The sequence below is a fragment of the Rhinopithecus roxellana genome, chromosome 20 (genome assembly GCF_007565055.1).
Source record: "Rhinopithecus roxellana isolate Shanxi Qingling chromosome 20, ASM756505v1, whole genome shotgun sequence".
Classification (NCBI taxonomy): Eukaryota; Metazoa; Chordata; class Mammalia; order Primates; family Cercopithecidae; genus Rhinopithecus; species Rhinopithecus roxellana.
In genome coordinates, this window is record NC_044568.1 from 18,970,256 (window position 1) to 18,986,264 (window position 16,009).

Consider the following 16,009-nt stretch of genomic DNA (forward strand, 5'->3'; position numbering starts at 1 on the left):
AGGTAACTGCTCTGCCTTCGTCCTCCCTGAATTTGGTGGCACCAGCCCATCCATCAGCAGTGGGCCTAGATCTCCTCCCGTGGGCCTGGGCCGGTTTTTGCACCTGCCTTAACCCATGGAGTGAATTCTGAGGCTAGATCATAAACATGTCACACGCCAGCCTTGTGTTGAGATATGTAGCCTCTGATATGGTTTGGCTGTGTCCACACCCAAAATCTCATCTTGAATTGTAATCCCACGAGTCATGGGCAGCACCAGGTGGAGATAATTAAATCATGGGGGCAGCTTCATGCTGTTCTCATGATAGTGAAAGGAACGAGATCTGATGGTTTTATGAGGGGTTTTCCCCTTTGCTTGGCAGTCACTGTCTCTCCTGTCGCTCTGTGAGGAGACGCCTTCTGCCATGATTGTAAGTTTCCTGAGGCCTCCCCAGCCATGCGGAACTGTGAGTCAATCACACCTCTTTTCTTTATAAATTACCCAGCCTCAGGCAGCTGTTTACAGCAGCATGAGGACAGACTAACACATACCCTCAGAACCCAGCCACTAGTGTGAGAAGGCCACAGCCGTGTGTGGAGGTTTTGGGCTGCAAACTTCCACCTGCAAATTCACATTCACCTGGAGCCTATTCTTGGGACTTTTTTGGAATAGTTTTTCCAGACAGAATCAAGATAAGATGAGGTTGTTCTGGGTTGGCATGGCCTCTAAATCCAATATGACTGGTGTCCTTATGAGAAGAGGGAAACTTAGATATGAATGCACAGGAGAGGAGACCGCCTAAAGACAGAGGCAGAGTGGGACGAGGGAGCATGAGCTAAGGTAACACAAGCTGTGTTAGAGCCACCAGAAGCTGGAGGCAAAAGGAATTCTTCCCTAAAGCCTCCAGAGGGAGTCAGCCCTGCTGACAGCTTGATTTTGACTTCAGGCCTGCAAAATGGTGAGAGAGAACATTTCTGCTGTTGTAAGGCACCCATTTTGTGGTCGTTTCGGCAGCCCCAGGAGACCCATCCAGTCCTCACGTCGTCGTTCGGACAGCCCTGAGGTCCCAGCCAACAGTTGGCACCAACTATAGACAGCAGATACCCTGGTGACCTACTTTAACATCATCACCTCTGTAGAGAGCCTGTCTCCAAACACAGTCCCATTGAGGTGCTGGGGCTTCAGATCTCAACACTGGAATTTAGGGAGACACGATTCTGTCGCCCAGGCTGGAGTGCAGGCGCGATCTTGGCTCACTGCAAGCTCCGCCTCCCGGGTTCACACCATTCTCCTGCCTCAGCCTCCCGAGTAGCTGTAGCTGGGACTACAGGTGCCCGCCACCATGCCCCGCTAATTTTTTATTTTTAGTAGAGACATGGTTTCACCATGTTAACCAGGATGGTCTCGATCTCCTGACCTCGTGATCCGCCCACCTTGGCCTCCCAAAGTGCTGGTATTACAGGTGTGAGCTACAGTGCCTGGCCAGCTTCTGCTGTTTTTCTAATTGGGGCTCTTAGTTTTTTCTTTATTTGTAGGATTTCTAAAAGGAATCCTATTATTCATTCCTGTCTTATGGGGGAGCCGCAAGCTCAGAGAGGGCAAAGTTGCACGGCAAGCAGCAGCACCTGAACACGTCTGGCGGCTCTCAGTGCCAGGGAGACAGCTGAGCCAGGACGTGCCCAGCCCCCAAAGTGCCGGCTCTCAGTGCCAGGCAGACAGCCGAGCCAGGACGTTCCCGGCCCCCGAAGTGCTCAGGCTGCAGGTGTGGCCTGATGCCAAGCCAGCAGGTGCTCCCATGCCAAGATTTGTTCAAGACACAGCTCATCTCCACCATTCCATGAAGCAGGCTTTTAAATCCCATCTTCTAGACACCCAACACTGAAGCCGGAGCAGGGACCCTACCCAAGCTCCAAGGTACCATGGCCAGCTGGGGTTCACAGCGAGGGCTGGGGCAGATGCTCCAGCTCTGCCCCCACCCAGAGACACTTCTTCTGTCTCCGCACGGGGTCCTTGGGGGTAAACCAGCCACTGCTGAGGGTGCAAGCACAGAGCATCTCACCGACGTCCACAGCTACTGGTTTTAAGACTGTTTCCGAGGACAGCGACACTGCCCCACAGCCAGCTCCTGGTAGCATCTAGGGCTGGGACCTCCACCCCACCAGCCCTGCCACCTGCCTCCTCATGTCATCTCAAGCTGCTGGCGGTGCCTTTCTTGAACACTACATCCTGATCTGCCTACACCCCCCTGGCAGATGCTGTCCACGCCCAGCAGCCTTCTGTGCACCTCAGAGCATTTGTGTCCCCATGCACAGAACGGTGATGATTCCCAAGACCCTCGGGTGACTGCTCTGGGCTCAGGTCCCCAGTGATGACCTAGGACCCCAGCCTCACCCCCTCCTTCCCACTCACTGATGCCCTGCAGAGCTTTCCTGTCCAAGAGGGTGAAGCCCACACCTGCCTGGCCAGGAACAGCCCCAAGAGGACTCTGCTTCTATGCAGTGTCTTGGAGGCTGGCAGATGCTCAAGAGGTGGGGCCAGGCTTGGTTTGGGGCTGAGCTGTGGCTCCTTCCCCCACATCCTCAGCGGCCTCTGCCGTGGGCAGCAGGGGTGGTTGTGCTGCCTGGCCAGTGGGGTGGGATTCAGGGAGCCACACGGCAAAGCACAGCAGTGACCTCTTTATTTTAGGCTGGGTGGGGGCAGCATGTGACAGTTAAGAGGGTGACCCTTGGGCTGCACGGACCTGGAGAAGATGCCCAGGGTCCCGGAATGTTCATGGCCCACAGCCAAGATGAGCAAGGGCAGGGAATGTCCTGGGCTCAGAGCCCTGGACCCCGCAGGGATGTCCCTGCCCATCAGCAATCAGCACAGCCTCCCACCAGCTCCACCCCAGGCCCCAGCTGGCCCTTGTTCCTGATCCAGACAAGAAACTAGTTCATGGGGCTACAACTCCCCTTCTAGGGGTCAGAGGGGACAGAAACTGGACTGCCGTCTCCACCGCTGGCTGGCTCAGAGACCCCTCTTCCCTGACGCTCCCCAGGAGCTGCCCCAGTGAGGCGCTAGGCAGGACCCAGCCAGATGCTCATCGCTGAGCCCGCACCCACCGGAGCCCGCAGCTTCCCTTCTCAGGGCCTCTCTGAGGCCTGCACAGGTGAGCAGGGCCTGGTTCCTCCTGGAGCTGATTCAGCCCCTTTCTGTTGGGGCAGAGGTGCCAACCCCAAGCTCCAGGGTGAGATGTGAGGTGGGGAAGGGGCAAGAGCTGGAGAGCACACCACAGTGGACAAGCCCCCGCTGTGTGCAGAGCAGCGTGAGGCTCCAGGATGGTCCTCAGTGGATCCCGTGGCTCCAGGTGCAGAAGAGATGGCCCTGGGAGGCGAGGCCGGGCCCTGCAGGGGCCCTGGGATCTGGCTCTACTACTTGGCCAGGCCTCCCTGGGGCAGCAGCTCCACGTAGCTCAGGGCACTCTGCAGTGATGTCAGGCAATAGCCCTCCTCTCCGATTAGGTACCTGCACGGATGACAGGGGCAGCTGGTGTCATCTGGAAGAAGAGAAGGACACCCCCGGCCCTCCAGAAGGCAGTGTCTGCCCTCCCGGTTCAGGACCTGGGTGCTGAGGGTGCGCAGGTGGGGCTGTCAGGGCGGCTGGGTTAGAGGTGGCCTTTCCCACCCACTCTGTGCTTGTCCTTGGACGGCAGAGCCAGGGATGCCCCTCGATCCCCTGACTGTCCCCTCCCCAGGCAGATGTTGCTCGGGGCAGCCCCCAGCTCCTGCTGTTGGGGAGAGGCTGAGCTAAGCGAAGGGCCATGGGACATGCAGCAGCAGGCACTCTGCACAGGTAGACCCACACGGGCGCGCAGGTAGACCCACACGGGCGCGCAGGTAGACCCACACGGGCGCGCAGGTAGACCCACACGGGCGCGCAGGTAGACCCACACGGGCGCGCAGGTAGACCCACACGGGCGCGCAGGTAGACCCACACGGGCTGTCCAAAGGCATGGCTGTGACGGAGCCACATGCTGCCCTCCCCAGATGCCACTGACAACCACTGTTGAGGTTGAGGGACGAGGTCCCTGCTCTTCCTACAGAGACCCCCGCCCTGTCCCCGCCGGGCTCTACCCCTCGTGGATGAACTCCTCCAGGGCCGCACACTCCGACACCAGCTGAGGGAGGCCGCTCCTTAGCACCACGAAGGACAGGATGGGCAGCAGGTCGTCGGCACCACTGTGGGGAGGGCACAGCGGCCGTGGGATGGGGCCAGGGGCCTCTCACTCCACAAACCCAGCAGCTGTGGAGCCATCCTGGCCATGCTGCCCGCAATCTCTGTGCCCTCCTGTCCTGAGGCACAGGAAGCCACCTGGGTGTGGCGAGGCTGTCCCTAAACTGCACTGCGGAGCCAGGGCTAGGCCCACACGGCCCCTCCTGCTTCTACAGTGCAGCTGGCTGGCACGAGGCTAAGGGGCAGGAAGACAGTCCCTCCCGTGACTATTGCCTTTCTATGGCCCTTCCTCCCTGGCCACACCTCACTCTCCTGGGACTCACATGGCAGCTGCAGCGATGGGCTGGGGCCCGGCCTGGGGTGTGGCCTCCGGTGTGGGGCAGTAGTCTTCCGCACAGACACAGATGACCCGCAGGGTCCGCACTGCGCCACAGACAGGGTTTCAGGGGCAGCCTAAGCCACCCCTTATACCCCGCCCACCCACCCGCCCACCTCCTGGTGTGCAGGGCTGGGAAGAGCTGTGGTGACCCTGGGGACACTGCTCAGACTCCACTTTTGTTCTGGTCTCCTCCCTCCCCACCGACACGTGACAAGAGAAGCTCAGTGGTGAAGACACAGGCTCCAGGTCACCTACTGGGATGGGAGCCTGCCCCTCCCCCTGCTGACCTATGCACTCCAGCTTCTTCTGGGGGCAGCTCTCCAGGACCAGCAGTCCAAGCTCCTGGGCCGCAGCACAGTAGGGGTAGCCAGTGGCCCCCTTGGCCTCAGGGTTCTGGGGGAGGAGCTTGGTGGGGATGCCAATGGCGGTGGGGGGTGCATTCCTGTAGAGCTCCATGCTCCTGCTCAGGGCAGCCTCCCGGGTTCGGTGCACACTCCTGGGGCAGAGAGAGACCAGGCTAAGCTGCCCCAGGGACCTTGCCCCGGGGACAGAAGCAGGGCTGTGGCTGGAGCTCAGTCCTGGAGAAAACTGGCTATGTATCCCAAGCAAAAAGCCCCAGGGTTGGCAAGACTCCAGGCACGGGAGGGTGCCCACAGTCCTACCTGCAAACTGGAAGACCCTGAGGATGGCCTCAGGGAAAACCACAGGCTAGGGGAGATTGCGGGGAGCAGACAGTGCCAGGGAGCAGGGCAGGCCTCCTAGGAGACAGCAGGCCACACGAGTGGTTGTACGGCTGGATCCATACCTGTATAGGGCCAGCAGCAGAGGCCACAGCGGGGAGAAAAAGGGCTCCTCAATGCACGCCAGGCAGCGGTCCTTGGAGGCAGCTGTGTTTAGGCCTTCAAAGGCCAGAAGGGTCAGCGAGAGCAGCCTGTCTGCTGGGAACAGAGCCGGGGACGTCCACATAGGTTCCTCCCCTGCTGGGTCAAGTGGCTCTAAGCCTTGGGGCCTTCTTCCACCCAAGCAAGCTCTCTGAGAGGCAGACCAACTGGCAGTGTCCAGGAGCAGGGGGGAGAGGGCCCTGTCTGGTCCTCTTTCCACCGCCTTCAAGCCTCCTGCACCCACCCCTGACCCTCCTGGGCCCAGGGCAGGGAGTCTGGGACCGGTAACTGTCACCTACAGCTGCTGCCCTGTTGGGCCAGCAGCCTGAGAAAACACCGGAGAATGATCCCTTTCTCAAAAGGGCCTTTACCCAAAACCGCAGGAACCAGGGGAGACTTTAGAATCAACCCCTGTGTGTGGGGACCCTGGCCAAGTTCCTCAGTGTGTGGGCAGCAGAACGAGAACGCCGCGGCCGCGGGGGCTGTTGGGCCGCCCTCACTGGTTCTTAGAAAACTCTAGGCCAGGCACAGTGGCTCACACCTGTAATCCCAGCACTTTGGGAGGCGGAGGTGGGCAGATCACCTGAGGTCAGGACTTTGAGAACAGCTTGACCAACTTGGTGAAACCCCGTCTCTACCAGTCTATTTCCAAAATGAGAAGGGCTGAGGCAGGCTGGGTGGACATGAGTCTGATCAGAGGCTCTGATCGACAGACCCTTCCCCAAACAGAAGCTTGAAATGGACCAGCAACCAGGGTGAAGAACTGCGGCCGCTCTCCCAGTGAGGGCCTGGCCTCACCGATGGCGCTATGGATCTCCTCCACCGCGCTCTTCAGCTGCTGCAGCTGGGGCTCCGGCTGCACCCCATGGCCCTGGCCCTGCCGCTCAGACGTCCCCAGGAACTGCTCCAGGTCCTCGAATGAGCTGTCCTTGTCCGGCAATCCGGACGCGGTGTCCCCCAGGGGCGAGGGAGGCCCCGCGGGGCCGGGCTGGAGTGGGGGCGTCGGGGGGCAATCCTGGGGCCGCGGGGCTGCGCTGGGCTCGGGCGGGGACAGCATGCAATGGAGGCTCTGCGAGGGCCGCAGCCGTCGGCTTCCGGGGTTGGGGGTCCGGGGGCAGCAGCCCGGGGCTGGCGCGGCTGCTCTGCTCACGGCGGGGTACAGGGCGCTGTACACGGCGCACTGCAGCCGCCGCAGGAGCTGCGCGATCGGGTGGTCCGGGAGGCTGCGGGAGAGGAGGGCGTGAGAACGCGGCCAGCCCCGGCCTCCCCGTGGCATCCACAGGTGCTGCGCTACGCCCGGTTTCAGAGACGTGACCAGCGTTACCTCCTGACAGTGAATGTTGGGAAGTCTGCCCCCCGCCCTCGCTGGGGAGGTTAGAGAAGCCGAGGAAACGCCCTCCGCAAAGGGAGCTGCGGTGTCCACGTGGCGGGGCACAGGGTCCCTGTGTCAGTCCAGCCCCTCTCCGGCACCTGGCACCAGGGAGAGGCGCCCCAGGCCGGTGCGCAGGGGCTCTGTGGGGCCTGAAGGCCCAGCTACCTGAGCAGGTGTGAGACCAGGCTGGTCACGAGTGACAGGTCCCCCGGGCTCCTCTTGAGCTTGGCCTTCCAGTGCTTCGGCCAGTCCTGTGGGACAAGTGGCCTTGAAGGAAAGCACGGTGGGTCCGCCACGACCGGACGCGCCTCACCTCCCACCAATGCCGACCCCTAGAGACTGTGGGAGCCCGTCCTGGGTGCAGGAAACCCAGGGCCAGCAGGCCCCGCGACCCGCCCCCGCCCCCACCCACACCTGAGGGAGACCTTAGGTGAACCTGGCCCTGCTCCCTTGCTGGGACCCTCCCTCCTCGCTGGGACCCTCCCACGCGACCCCTGGTCTCGCCCCCTCGCCAAGCCCCACCCCCTCGCTCGGCCCTCCCACACCGCTCTGGCCCCGCCCCCTCACTGGGCCCTCCCACTCGGCTCTGGCCCCGCCCCCTCACTGGGCCCGCCCACTCGGCTCTGGCCCCGCCCCCTCACTGGGCCCTCCCACAGCGCTCTGGCCCCGCCCCCTCACTGGGCCCTCCCACACCGCTCTGGCCCCGCCCCTCACTGGGCCCTCCCACTCGGCTCTGGCCCCGCCCCCTCGCCGGGATCCTCCTCCAAAGCCTGGGCACGAGGGGGACGCACGTGGTCCTGCTCGTACTCCAGGATGGCGGCGTAAAGGGCCCGCTGCTCCCGTTCCTCCGGGGTCAAGGCGACCTGGCTGCAAAACCTCCTGGGGAGAAAGGCACGTGGTGGGTCCCAGGGCCAGGCCCTCCCCGCAGTAGCCCCAGGGGCCGGCAGGAATCCCACCTGTTGGCGGCCTCCTGGAGCCGCAGCCGGCGCTCCTCCATCTTTCTCTGGAGCTGGGTGCAGAGTCAAGGGGCCGAGCGTCGGATCTGAGCGGGCCCTCGGTTCCCAACCCCGTCCCACACCCGGAGAGGCCGAGACGTCACAGGGACCCTCCTCAATGAGAGGCTGTCCCCAGGTGAGGCTTCTGGGGCAGAAGGCAGCCTGCGCTCAAGCCAGGAGGGCCGAGCCAGAGAGCCTGGGGGATGGGGGTGAGGACCTTCCCCTGAGGCCATGCCTCTGCAAAGCGGGAAGCCTCTCAGCCCTGTACCCCGGCCCTGGAACCTCCGCTCCCCTCGCTGTCCCCTTCTCTGCCCTTGGCTGAAAGCCACACCGAGTTTCCCCTCGGGTGGTCAGAAAGGGTGCTGTCTCCTCCCGGGCTTTGGCGATCACTAGGTTCTCCATCATCTGCCGCTGTAGAGAGAGGGTCTGGGCGGGGAAGGAGGGAGTAAGACCGACTCCCCCTACACCCCGCGCCCACGCAACCCCAGGCCCTCTGTAACCCCCACTCACCAGGGACGTCTTCTGCATGGCCTGGCTGGGGTCTAGCCGGGCCATTCGGGCCTCATACGCAGCCTTCAACTTCTGATTCTGCAGGGAGGCCTCCTCCAGTGGCGTCAGCTCTCTGGAAATGTGACGAAGCTGCTGTCTAGACCTCTAGACCCTAGGAAGCCCAGTGGTGTCTGGCCACCAGAGGAGCCTCTCTCATCCTCCCGGATTGCTCTGAGGCCAGGAGGTGAGGAGGAAGAGGAGGGGAGCCATCTGGCGTGGGCTGCAACATCTGCCCTTTCTTGCTTCCTCTTCCAAAACACAGGTTTTGGCCAGGTGCAGTGGCTCCTGCCTGTAATCCCAGCACTTTAGGAGGCAGAGGCCAGGCGGATCACCTGAGGTCAGGAGTTTGAGACCAGCCTGGCCAACATGGTGAAAGCCCGTCTCCACTAAAAATACAAAAATTAGCTGGGCTTGGTGGTGCACACTTGTAATCCCATCTACTCGGGAGACTGAGGCAGAACTGCTTGATCCCTGGAGGCGAGGTTGCAGTGGACCGAGATCTGGCCACTGCACTTGAGCTGGGGTGATAGAGCGAGACTCTGTCTCAAAAAACCAAAACCAAAACAAAAAACATTAAAAAAACAAAACAAAACAGGTTTTGGTATTGCCAGGACTTTTGGCTTTTCAAGAGAAGCTGGACCACTGGACTTCTATGGAGATCAGTTATACGGGTTTGGCAGCAGCATGAATCTTGTTAAAGCAAGCTTGTGCAACAACCCGAGGGCTGGATGACTTTGAATGTGGCCCAGCACAAATTCCTAAACTTTCTTAAAACATCACTGGGGGCCGGGCACAGTGGCTCACAGCTGTAATCCCAGCACTTTGGGAGGACAAGGCAGGCAGATCACGAGGTCAGGAGATTGAGACCATCCTGGCTAACATGGTGAAACCCAGTCTCTATTAAAAATACAAAAAATTAGCCGGGCGTGGTGGCACGTGCCTGCATGCCAGCCTGGATGACAGATTGTGTCTCACACACACAAAAAAAAAAAAAAAAAAACTGAGTTTTTTTGCAATTTTTTTTTTTTTTGAGAGTCTCATTCTGTTGCCCAGGTTGGAGTGCAGCGGCACAATCTCGGCTCACTGAAACCTCCACCTCCTGGTTTCAAGTGATTCTCCTGCCTCAGCCTCCCAAGTAGCTGGGATTATAGGCGTGTGCCACCATGCCCGGCTAATTTTTGTAGTTTTTAGTAAAGATGGGGTTTCATCATGTTGGCCAGGCTGATCTCGAACTCCTGATCTCAGGTGATCCGCCTGCCTTGGCCTTCCAAAGTGCTGGGATTACAGGCATGAGCCACTGAGCCCGGCTTTGCAATTTATTTTTTCAGTTCATCGACTATCGTTAGTGTTACTGTATTTTATGTGTGGCCTAAGACAGTTCTTCCAGCGTGGCCCGGGGAGGGTAACAGATTGGACACCCCTGCTTTAAAGGCACTATATGGGTCAGTTACAACAGTTTGTGACCCATGAAAGGAAGAAGTGTTCTGCCTCCTTTAGACAGTTCCTAACAGCCACTCCACCTTGAAAGCTTCGGTCCCTCTTACCTTCCCACTGTCAGGGACAGTAGAGGATGGTGGTGGGGACAAGGAGGAGGAAAGACAGAGCCTGACTCCTGGCCACCCTGCCCTGAAGCCACACTTGCAGAAGCGAGGTGACTAGGAAGCCAGGCGCCGCCAGAGCAGGGACAGAGTGGGCCCTTCTTGTCTCTCCCACTTGGGATTCATTGGGCTTTTTGCATTTGTGCCTGTATTTTTCATCATGATGTTCTAGACAACTGTCTGCCATTCTTTTTTTTTTTTTTTTGAGACGGAGTCTCGCTCTGTCGCCCAGGCTGGAGTGCAGTGGCGCGATCTTCGGCTCACTGCAAGCTCCGCCTCCCAGGTTCACGCCATTCTCCCACCTCAGCCTCCGAGTAGCTGGGACTACAGGCGCCGCCACCACGGCTGGCTAGTTTTTTGTATTTTTAGTAGAGACGGGGTTTCACCATGTTAGCCAGGATGGTCTTGATCTCCTGACCTCGTGATCCACCCGCCTCGGCCTCCCAAAGTGCTGGGATTACAGGCTTGAGCCACCGCGTCCAGCCTTAACTGTCTGCCGTTCTAACTTCTAATAATGCCTCTCTCCCATTTTCTTTCTGGAACTCCAGTGAACATGTTAGGCTTTCCATCTCTCTCTTTTTTTTTTTTGTGAGATAGTCTCACTCTGTCACCCAGGCTGGAGTGCACTGGCATGATCTCGGTTCATGGCAACCTCCGCCTCCTGGGTTCAAGCGATTCTCCTGCCTCAGCCTCCCTAGTAGCTGGGACTACAGGCGCCGCCACCACGCTCAGCTAATTTTTGTATTTTGAGTAGAGATGGGGTTTCACCATATTGGCCAGGCTGGTCTCGAACTCCTGACCTTGTGATCCGCCCGCCTTGGCCTCCCAAAGTGCTGGGATTACAGGCGTGAGCCACCGCGCCCGGCTCCATCTCGTTTTCTGTCTTTAATTTTTGTTTCTGTGATTCATTCTGGATATCTTTTGACCTTTTTTCCAGTACATGAATTTGCTCTTCAGCTATGTCTGCTATGCTGTCATAAACTTGTCTGCTCGCTTTTGTAAGTATCCGTGTACTTATACATATATATGTAATTTATTCTTGTTCCCAGTTAATTTTTTTTTTTTATTAGAGTCACGTTTTGTTGCCCAGGCTAGAGTGCACTGGCACCATTACGGCTGCACCCTCAACCTGTCAGGCTCAAGTGAGCCTCCCAGCCTCCCACCTCAGCCTCCCTACTAGCTGGGACTACAGGGGCACACCACTATGCCTAATTTTTTTTTTTTTGAGATGGCGTTTTGCTCTTGTTGCCCAGGCTGGAGTGTAGTGGCGTGATCTCGGCTCACTGCAACCTCCACCTTCCCGACTCAAGCGATTCCCCTGACTCAGTCTCCCAAGTAGCTGGGATTACAGGTGCACGCCACCACAGCCAGCTAATTTTTGTATTTTTAGTAAAGACAGGGTTTCCCCATGTTGGCCAAGCTGGTCAGGAACTTCTGACCTCAGGTGATCTGCTTGCCTCGGCCTCCCACAGTGCTGGGATTACAGGCATGAGCCACCGTGCCCAGCCTGCATTTGGCTGTATCAGGCAAGAGGATATTCCCATTCCGGGACCCATTTTTTAAAAATTCACTGTGATCACCTCATCTTCCTCAGCCTCAAAAACCCAATCCCAGGCTCAGCCCAACTCCCGTCTTGCCCATCTTACTTCTTAGAGCTTTGTGACTCTGCCCCCTGAAGCTTCTGGAAGATCTCGGGTGGCAGAAAAGGAGAGAGCTTCCCTCCTTCGTCGGAGTAGACACGGCGGTGTCTGCCGGCAGGCTGGGGGATGGGAGCAGCTGCAGGCATGGTTGGCTTCAGGCGTGTTTTCCCTGCAAGCCATTGGTAGCCAGAGGTCAAGCAGTGGGCCCACATCCCACAGAGGAGATGCAGGCTTGGGGGATGCCCCAGGAGAGCCGCCTACTGCAGGAGACCCACCAAGCTTGGTGGCCGTTGACTGGGCCCTCTCCAGACACTGCTGCGCTAGCTTCAGCATCTTGGAGGTGTCCGGGGGCACAGTTTCCCTAGCTTCTGGGGGAGGGACAAGAAGGCGGGTCACAGTTGGCTCTGTCACCGTTACCTATTGCTGAGATAAAATGAGGCAATGGAAAAGCCAGGCAAGCCCACTGCCCCCCAACCCCTCACTGACCCTGGGCAAGCCCACTGCCCTCCCATCCCCCACTGTCCCCCATCCCCCACTGCCCCCCCATCCCCCACTGCCCCCCTATGGACCCTGGGCAAGCCCACTGCCCCTTCCACTCCCCACTGACCCTGGGCAAGCCGACTATCCCTCATGGACTCCCCGCAAGCCCCCTGCCCCACCATGGACCCCGGGCAAGCCCTCCCACCCACTCATTTCTAATCATCTGCCCTGGTTTTGCCTCCTGAGCCTGCTAAGTCTGTGTGTCCCGCATCAAGGCCTGTCAGAGCCTAGACCCTAAATGGGAAGTGGCTGTTTTACAGAGACAAGGACGTGCTGAGGGGAACTGCCTCACCCGTGTCCCACGGGCTGTGTCCCCAAAGTCCTGCCTTCCTGTAGGCTTGGCATGGAGCACCTCTGCATGTGACCACGGGCCTGCTCACACAGCCCTCCTGCACACCGTGGGAGCTGCCTCTCTGTGACTCGCCCCAGACCCACTGCTCCAGCGCCTGACCCACCTCCCTGCTGCCTTTCACAGAAAACTTCTCACAGACTCCCATTTTCTTATCTGGCCCCGATTTTGGAAACTGTCCTTACCCATCCCCACCTTGCCAGATATGGTGGGCCACAGGCGTTCCTGTGTCTTCTGGGACTTTGCTCTCCCCAGGGACCCTCTGCCACTCCTCCACCCAGCTCCTCAGTCTTGGAGCACCAGAGCTCAGCTGAGCTCACTGGCTCCCTAGGGAGCTGGGGCAACTGTTAGCTCCCCCGACCTCGGTGCTCCTATGTCCAGTGGCTGCTGGTCCTCTCAAACTTAATGTGTTCATCATGGAACTTTCTGTTCCTCCCCTTGCCAGTCTGCTCCTGTCACCATGTGCCTCCTGCAAGTCTGCTCTGTTCCACCTTCAGGACACATCTCCAGACCATTTACTGCTCCCATCCTGGGTGGTCCGGCCACTGCCATCCTGAGTCCTCACCTGAGGCTCCGCTTCCAGGCTGGTCTCTCCCTCAAAGCCTCTTCAAGTTTCCCTTCACACCAGAACAGCCCCAGTTCCACCCAAGGCATGCACACAGCCCCACCCCGCCCACTCCTATTTCAGGGCCTTTGCACACCCCACTGCTGGAATGCTGCCCCACCTCTGTGCCACTCGCTGGAGCCAGTGTCTTGCCACACCCCCATCTCCATTCTCTTACCCACAACACTCGTCCCTTCCTGCCACTATATCACACTGAGTGTGGGCCGGTCCACCTGCTACAAATGGTCACACTGGAAGGATACAGGAGACCCCCCTGAAGCCTGGCACTCATCAATGGCTAGGCTGCCCACAATTTTTTTTTTTTTTTTTTTTGAGATGGAGTTTGGCTCTGTCGCCCAGGCTGGAGTGCAGTGGTGTGATCTTGGCTCACTGCAAGCTCTGCCTCCCAGGTTCACGCCATTCTCCCGCCTCAGCCTCCTGAGTAGCTGGGACAACAGGTGCCTGCCACCACACCCGGCTTTTTTGTATTTTTAGTAGAGACAGGGTTTGACTGTGTTAGCCAGGATGGTCTCGATCTCTTGACCTTGTGATCCGCCTGCCTTGGCCTCCCAAAGTAGTAGGATTACAGGCGTGAGCCACCGTGCCCAGCCTAGGCTGCCCACAATTTGTCCAGCATGGAGGGAGCAGCAGGGCTCAGCCATGACTTTTTTTTTTTTTTGAGAAGGAGTTTCGCTCTTGTTGCCCAGGCTGGAGTACAATGGGGTGATCTCGGCTCACTGCAGCCTACGCCTCCTGGGTTCAAGTGATTCTTCTGCCTCAGGCTCCCGAGTAGCTGTGATTACAGGTGCCCACGACCATGGCCAGCTACTTTTTGTATTTTTAGTAGAGACGGGGCTTCGCCATGTCGGCCAGGCTGGTCTCGAACTCCTGACCTCAGGTGATCCGCCCGCCTCTGCTTCCCACAGTGGTGGGATTACAGGCCTGAGCCACTGCGCCCGGCCGGCTGAGCCGTACCTTTAGTGGTTTCCACTTCTTCCAGTAACGCCTGGGAGATATAGTGGATGGTCCTCAGGTATTCTGTGTATGCCTCCTGTGTCCAGGAAAGAGAACAGTGGGGTCAAGCCTGTGGAGGGAAGTGACTCCATCATTCCTTCCGGGTACCCTTGTGGGATAAGCAAGGAACACCCACCACCTGCTTATCTCTGAGATACACCAGAGACATTGAGCCTGCAGTGGTTGGCTGCAGGCGGAACACGGTTTTCTGCCTGGGGCACAGGCAGCATCACTGCTCTGCAGACTTGGAAAAGACATCAGGACCTGAGAGAGAGCCAGGGACGAGCTGGACCTCACTTTCTCCTCTCACTGCCTTTCTCTCCAGCACAGGAACTGATGTTCTCATTCAGTGGGCCTGGGGAAGTGACCTCAGCAGTTTGCTGTCATTTTTCACTCTATGCGGTGTTTCCTTCTTGTGCAACTCAAGGGTGATTCACTCAGTGGCTTAAAAAAATACTTCCTGAGAGGACAAAGGGAGTGATACTGGAAGTTTTCAAATCACTTCCCGGCTTAAGTTCTGAGAAATCCCTTTCCCAGAACCCCCGAGTTATGTATTCCCAGTGCACACAGGAGCCTAGAACATGTGACTGTTACGTTTCAAGGCTGTGTGACCCCTCTGACAAGGTGCAGGTCATCGGAACCACAGTATGGTTTGTTTTGTTGAGACAGTCTCACTCTGTCCCCCAGGCTGGAGGATAGTGGCAGGATCTCAAGTCACTGCAACCTCCGCCTTCCGGATTCAAGTGATTCTCCTACCTCAGCCTCCCAAGTAGCTGGGATTACAGGTGTGCACCGCCACGCCTGGCTAATTTTTGTATTTTTAGTAGAGACAGGGTTTCACCGCGTTGGCCAGGCTGGTCTCCAACGCCTGACCTCAGGTGATCCGCCGCCTAGGCCTCCTACAGTGTTAGGGTTACAGGCGTGAGCCACCACGCCCAGCAATATGGTGTGTTTTTTTGTTTTATCCCCAGCTGTTAAGTTACCTATTTTTAAGTCTACGCCTCAGAGAAAAAGACAAAATACAATCCAGGCAGGATTTCTGACTTGTGGGGGCACCTGCTGCCCTAAAAACCAACTCGGGGAAAACGGCAGATTCAGGAACGAGGCTTCTCCTAGGCACAGGGCTTCCCTCCTTGGGCAGCCGGCTGTGGCTGAGCCGGCTCCTCTACCTGGTCGCCAACCTTAGATTCGGCCCCATCTCAGAAACGGGCGACACCCCTCCGGCCTGCTTTTCCTTCCTAAGGCGACTGCAAACAGTCTCACAAATGAGCGGGCATGTGGCCTTCTCTGGATTCCGTCCCCTGTGGCAACCGGATTAAATCCACCATCTCTGCCCAGAAAAGTGCACGAACGCATGGACCTGCTCGTCACACGGGTTTTGGAAGGTGGCCTGGCGGACTCTCCCGCTGCATCTCCTCTACAGCTGGAGCCCAGGCTCTCGTGCACCGGCTCAGCGAGCGGACTGGAAAGCCGAGGCCGGCAGGATCTGAGCTGTCCAAGGTCACTGCACGCCTGGCTGCGCCCCGCCCCCGTCCTCGCCCGGGAACCGCGGGGGGTCCCCGTTGGCGCCTGCCCTCGCGTCCCCAGCCCGAGCCGGCCCGGTCCTCGCCCTCCCGGGGCGGGGGTCCCTCCAGGGGCCACCCTCGGCGGCCAAGCCCCGCCCCCGCCCCGCCTCACCCGGGGCCGGTTGCCGGTGTCCAGCTCGATGGCCCCGTTGGCCAACTTCATGGCGCTCTGCAGCGGCTTCACCGTGCCGTCCCCGGCCGCAGCGGCCATGGCGCCGGGCGGGGGAGGCGGCGGCGGTAGCCGAGGGGCGGGACGGACGGCCGGGAGCCCGGAACGCAGCCGGCGCGGGTGCGGGAGCCGCCCGAGCAGCGGACCGCCGGAAGGGACGCGG

The 16,009-nt window shown here is 59.0% G+C and overlaps 1 protein-coding gene across 7 annotated transcripts; it reads right to left on the minus strand.

Moving 5' to 3' along the window:
• Positions 1-2,638: 2,638 nt before the first annotated feature.
• VPS9D1 (VPS9 domain containing 1) lies at positions 2,639-16,008 on the minus strand. Of its 7 annotated transcripts, none has more exons than XM_010378352.2 (15): positions 15,790-16,008; positions 14,074-14,149; positions 11,881-11,973; positions 11,612-11,774; positions 8,329-8,440; positions 8,182-8,244; positions 7,780-7,832; positions 7,615-7,702; positions 6,989-7,074; positions 6,250-6,674; positions 5,376-5,505; positions 4,858-5,066; positions 4,515-4,614; positions 4,092-4,196; positions 2,639-3,483 (listed from the first exon to the last, which is right to left on the minus strand). In XM_010378352.2, the coding sequence occupies exons 1-15, from the start codon at positions 15,886-15,888 to the stop codon at positions 3,390-3,392; spliced, it is 1,896 nt and encodes a 631-aa protein (XP_010376654.2). In that variant the 5' UTR covers positions 15,889-16,008; the 3' UTR covers positions 2,639-3,389. The 7 variants fall into 7 exon arrangements, with proteins under 7 accessions (XP_010376654.2, XP_030780279.1, XP_030780282.1 ...); XM_030924419.1 differs by having other exon boundaries at positions 5,376-5,508; XM_030924422.1 differs by having other exon boundaries at positions 5,376-5,508; positions 14,074-14,182; positions 15,790-15,931.
• Between the last annotated feature and the right edge of the window lies 1 nt (position 16,009).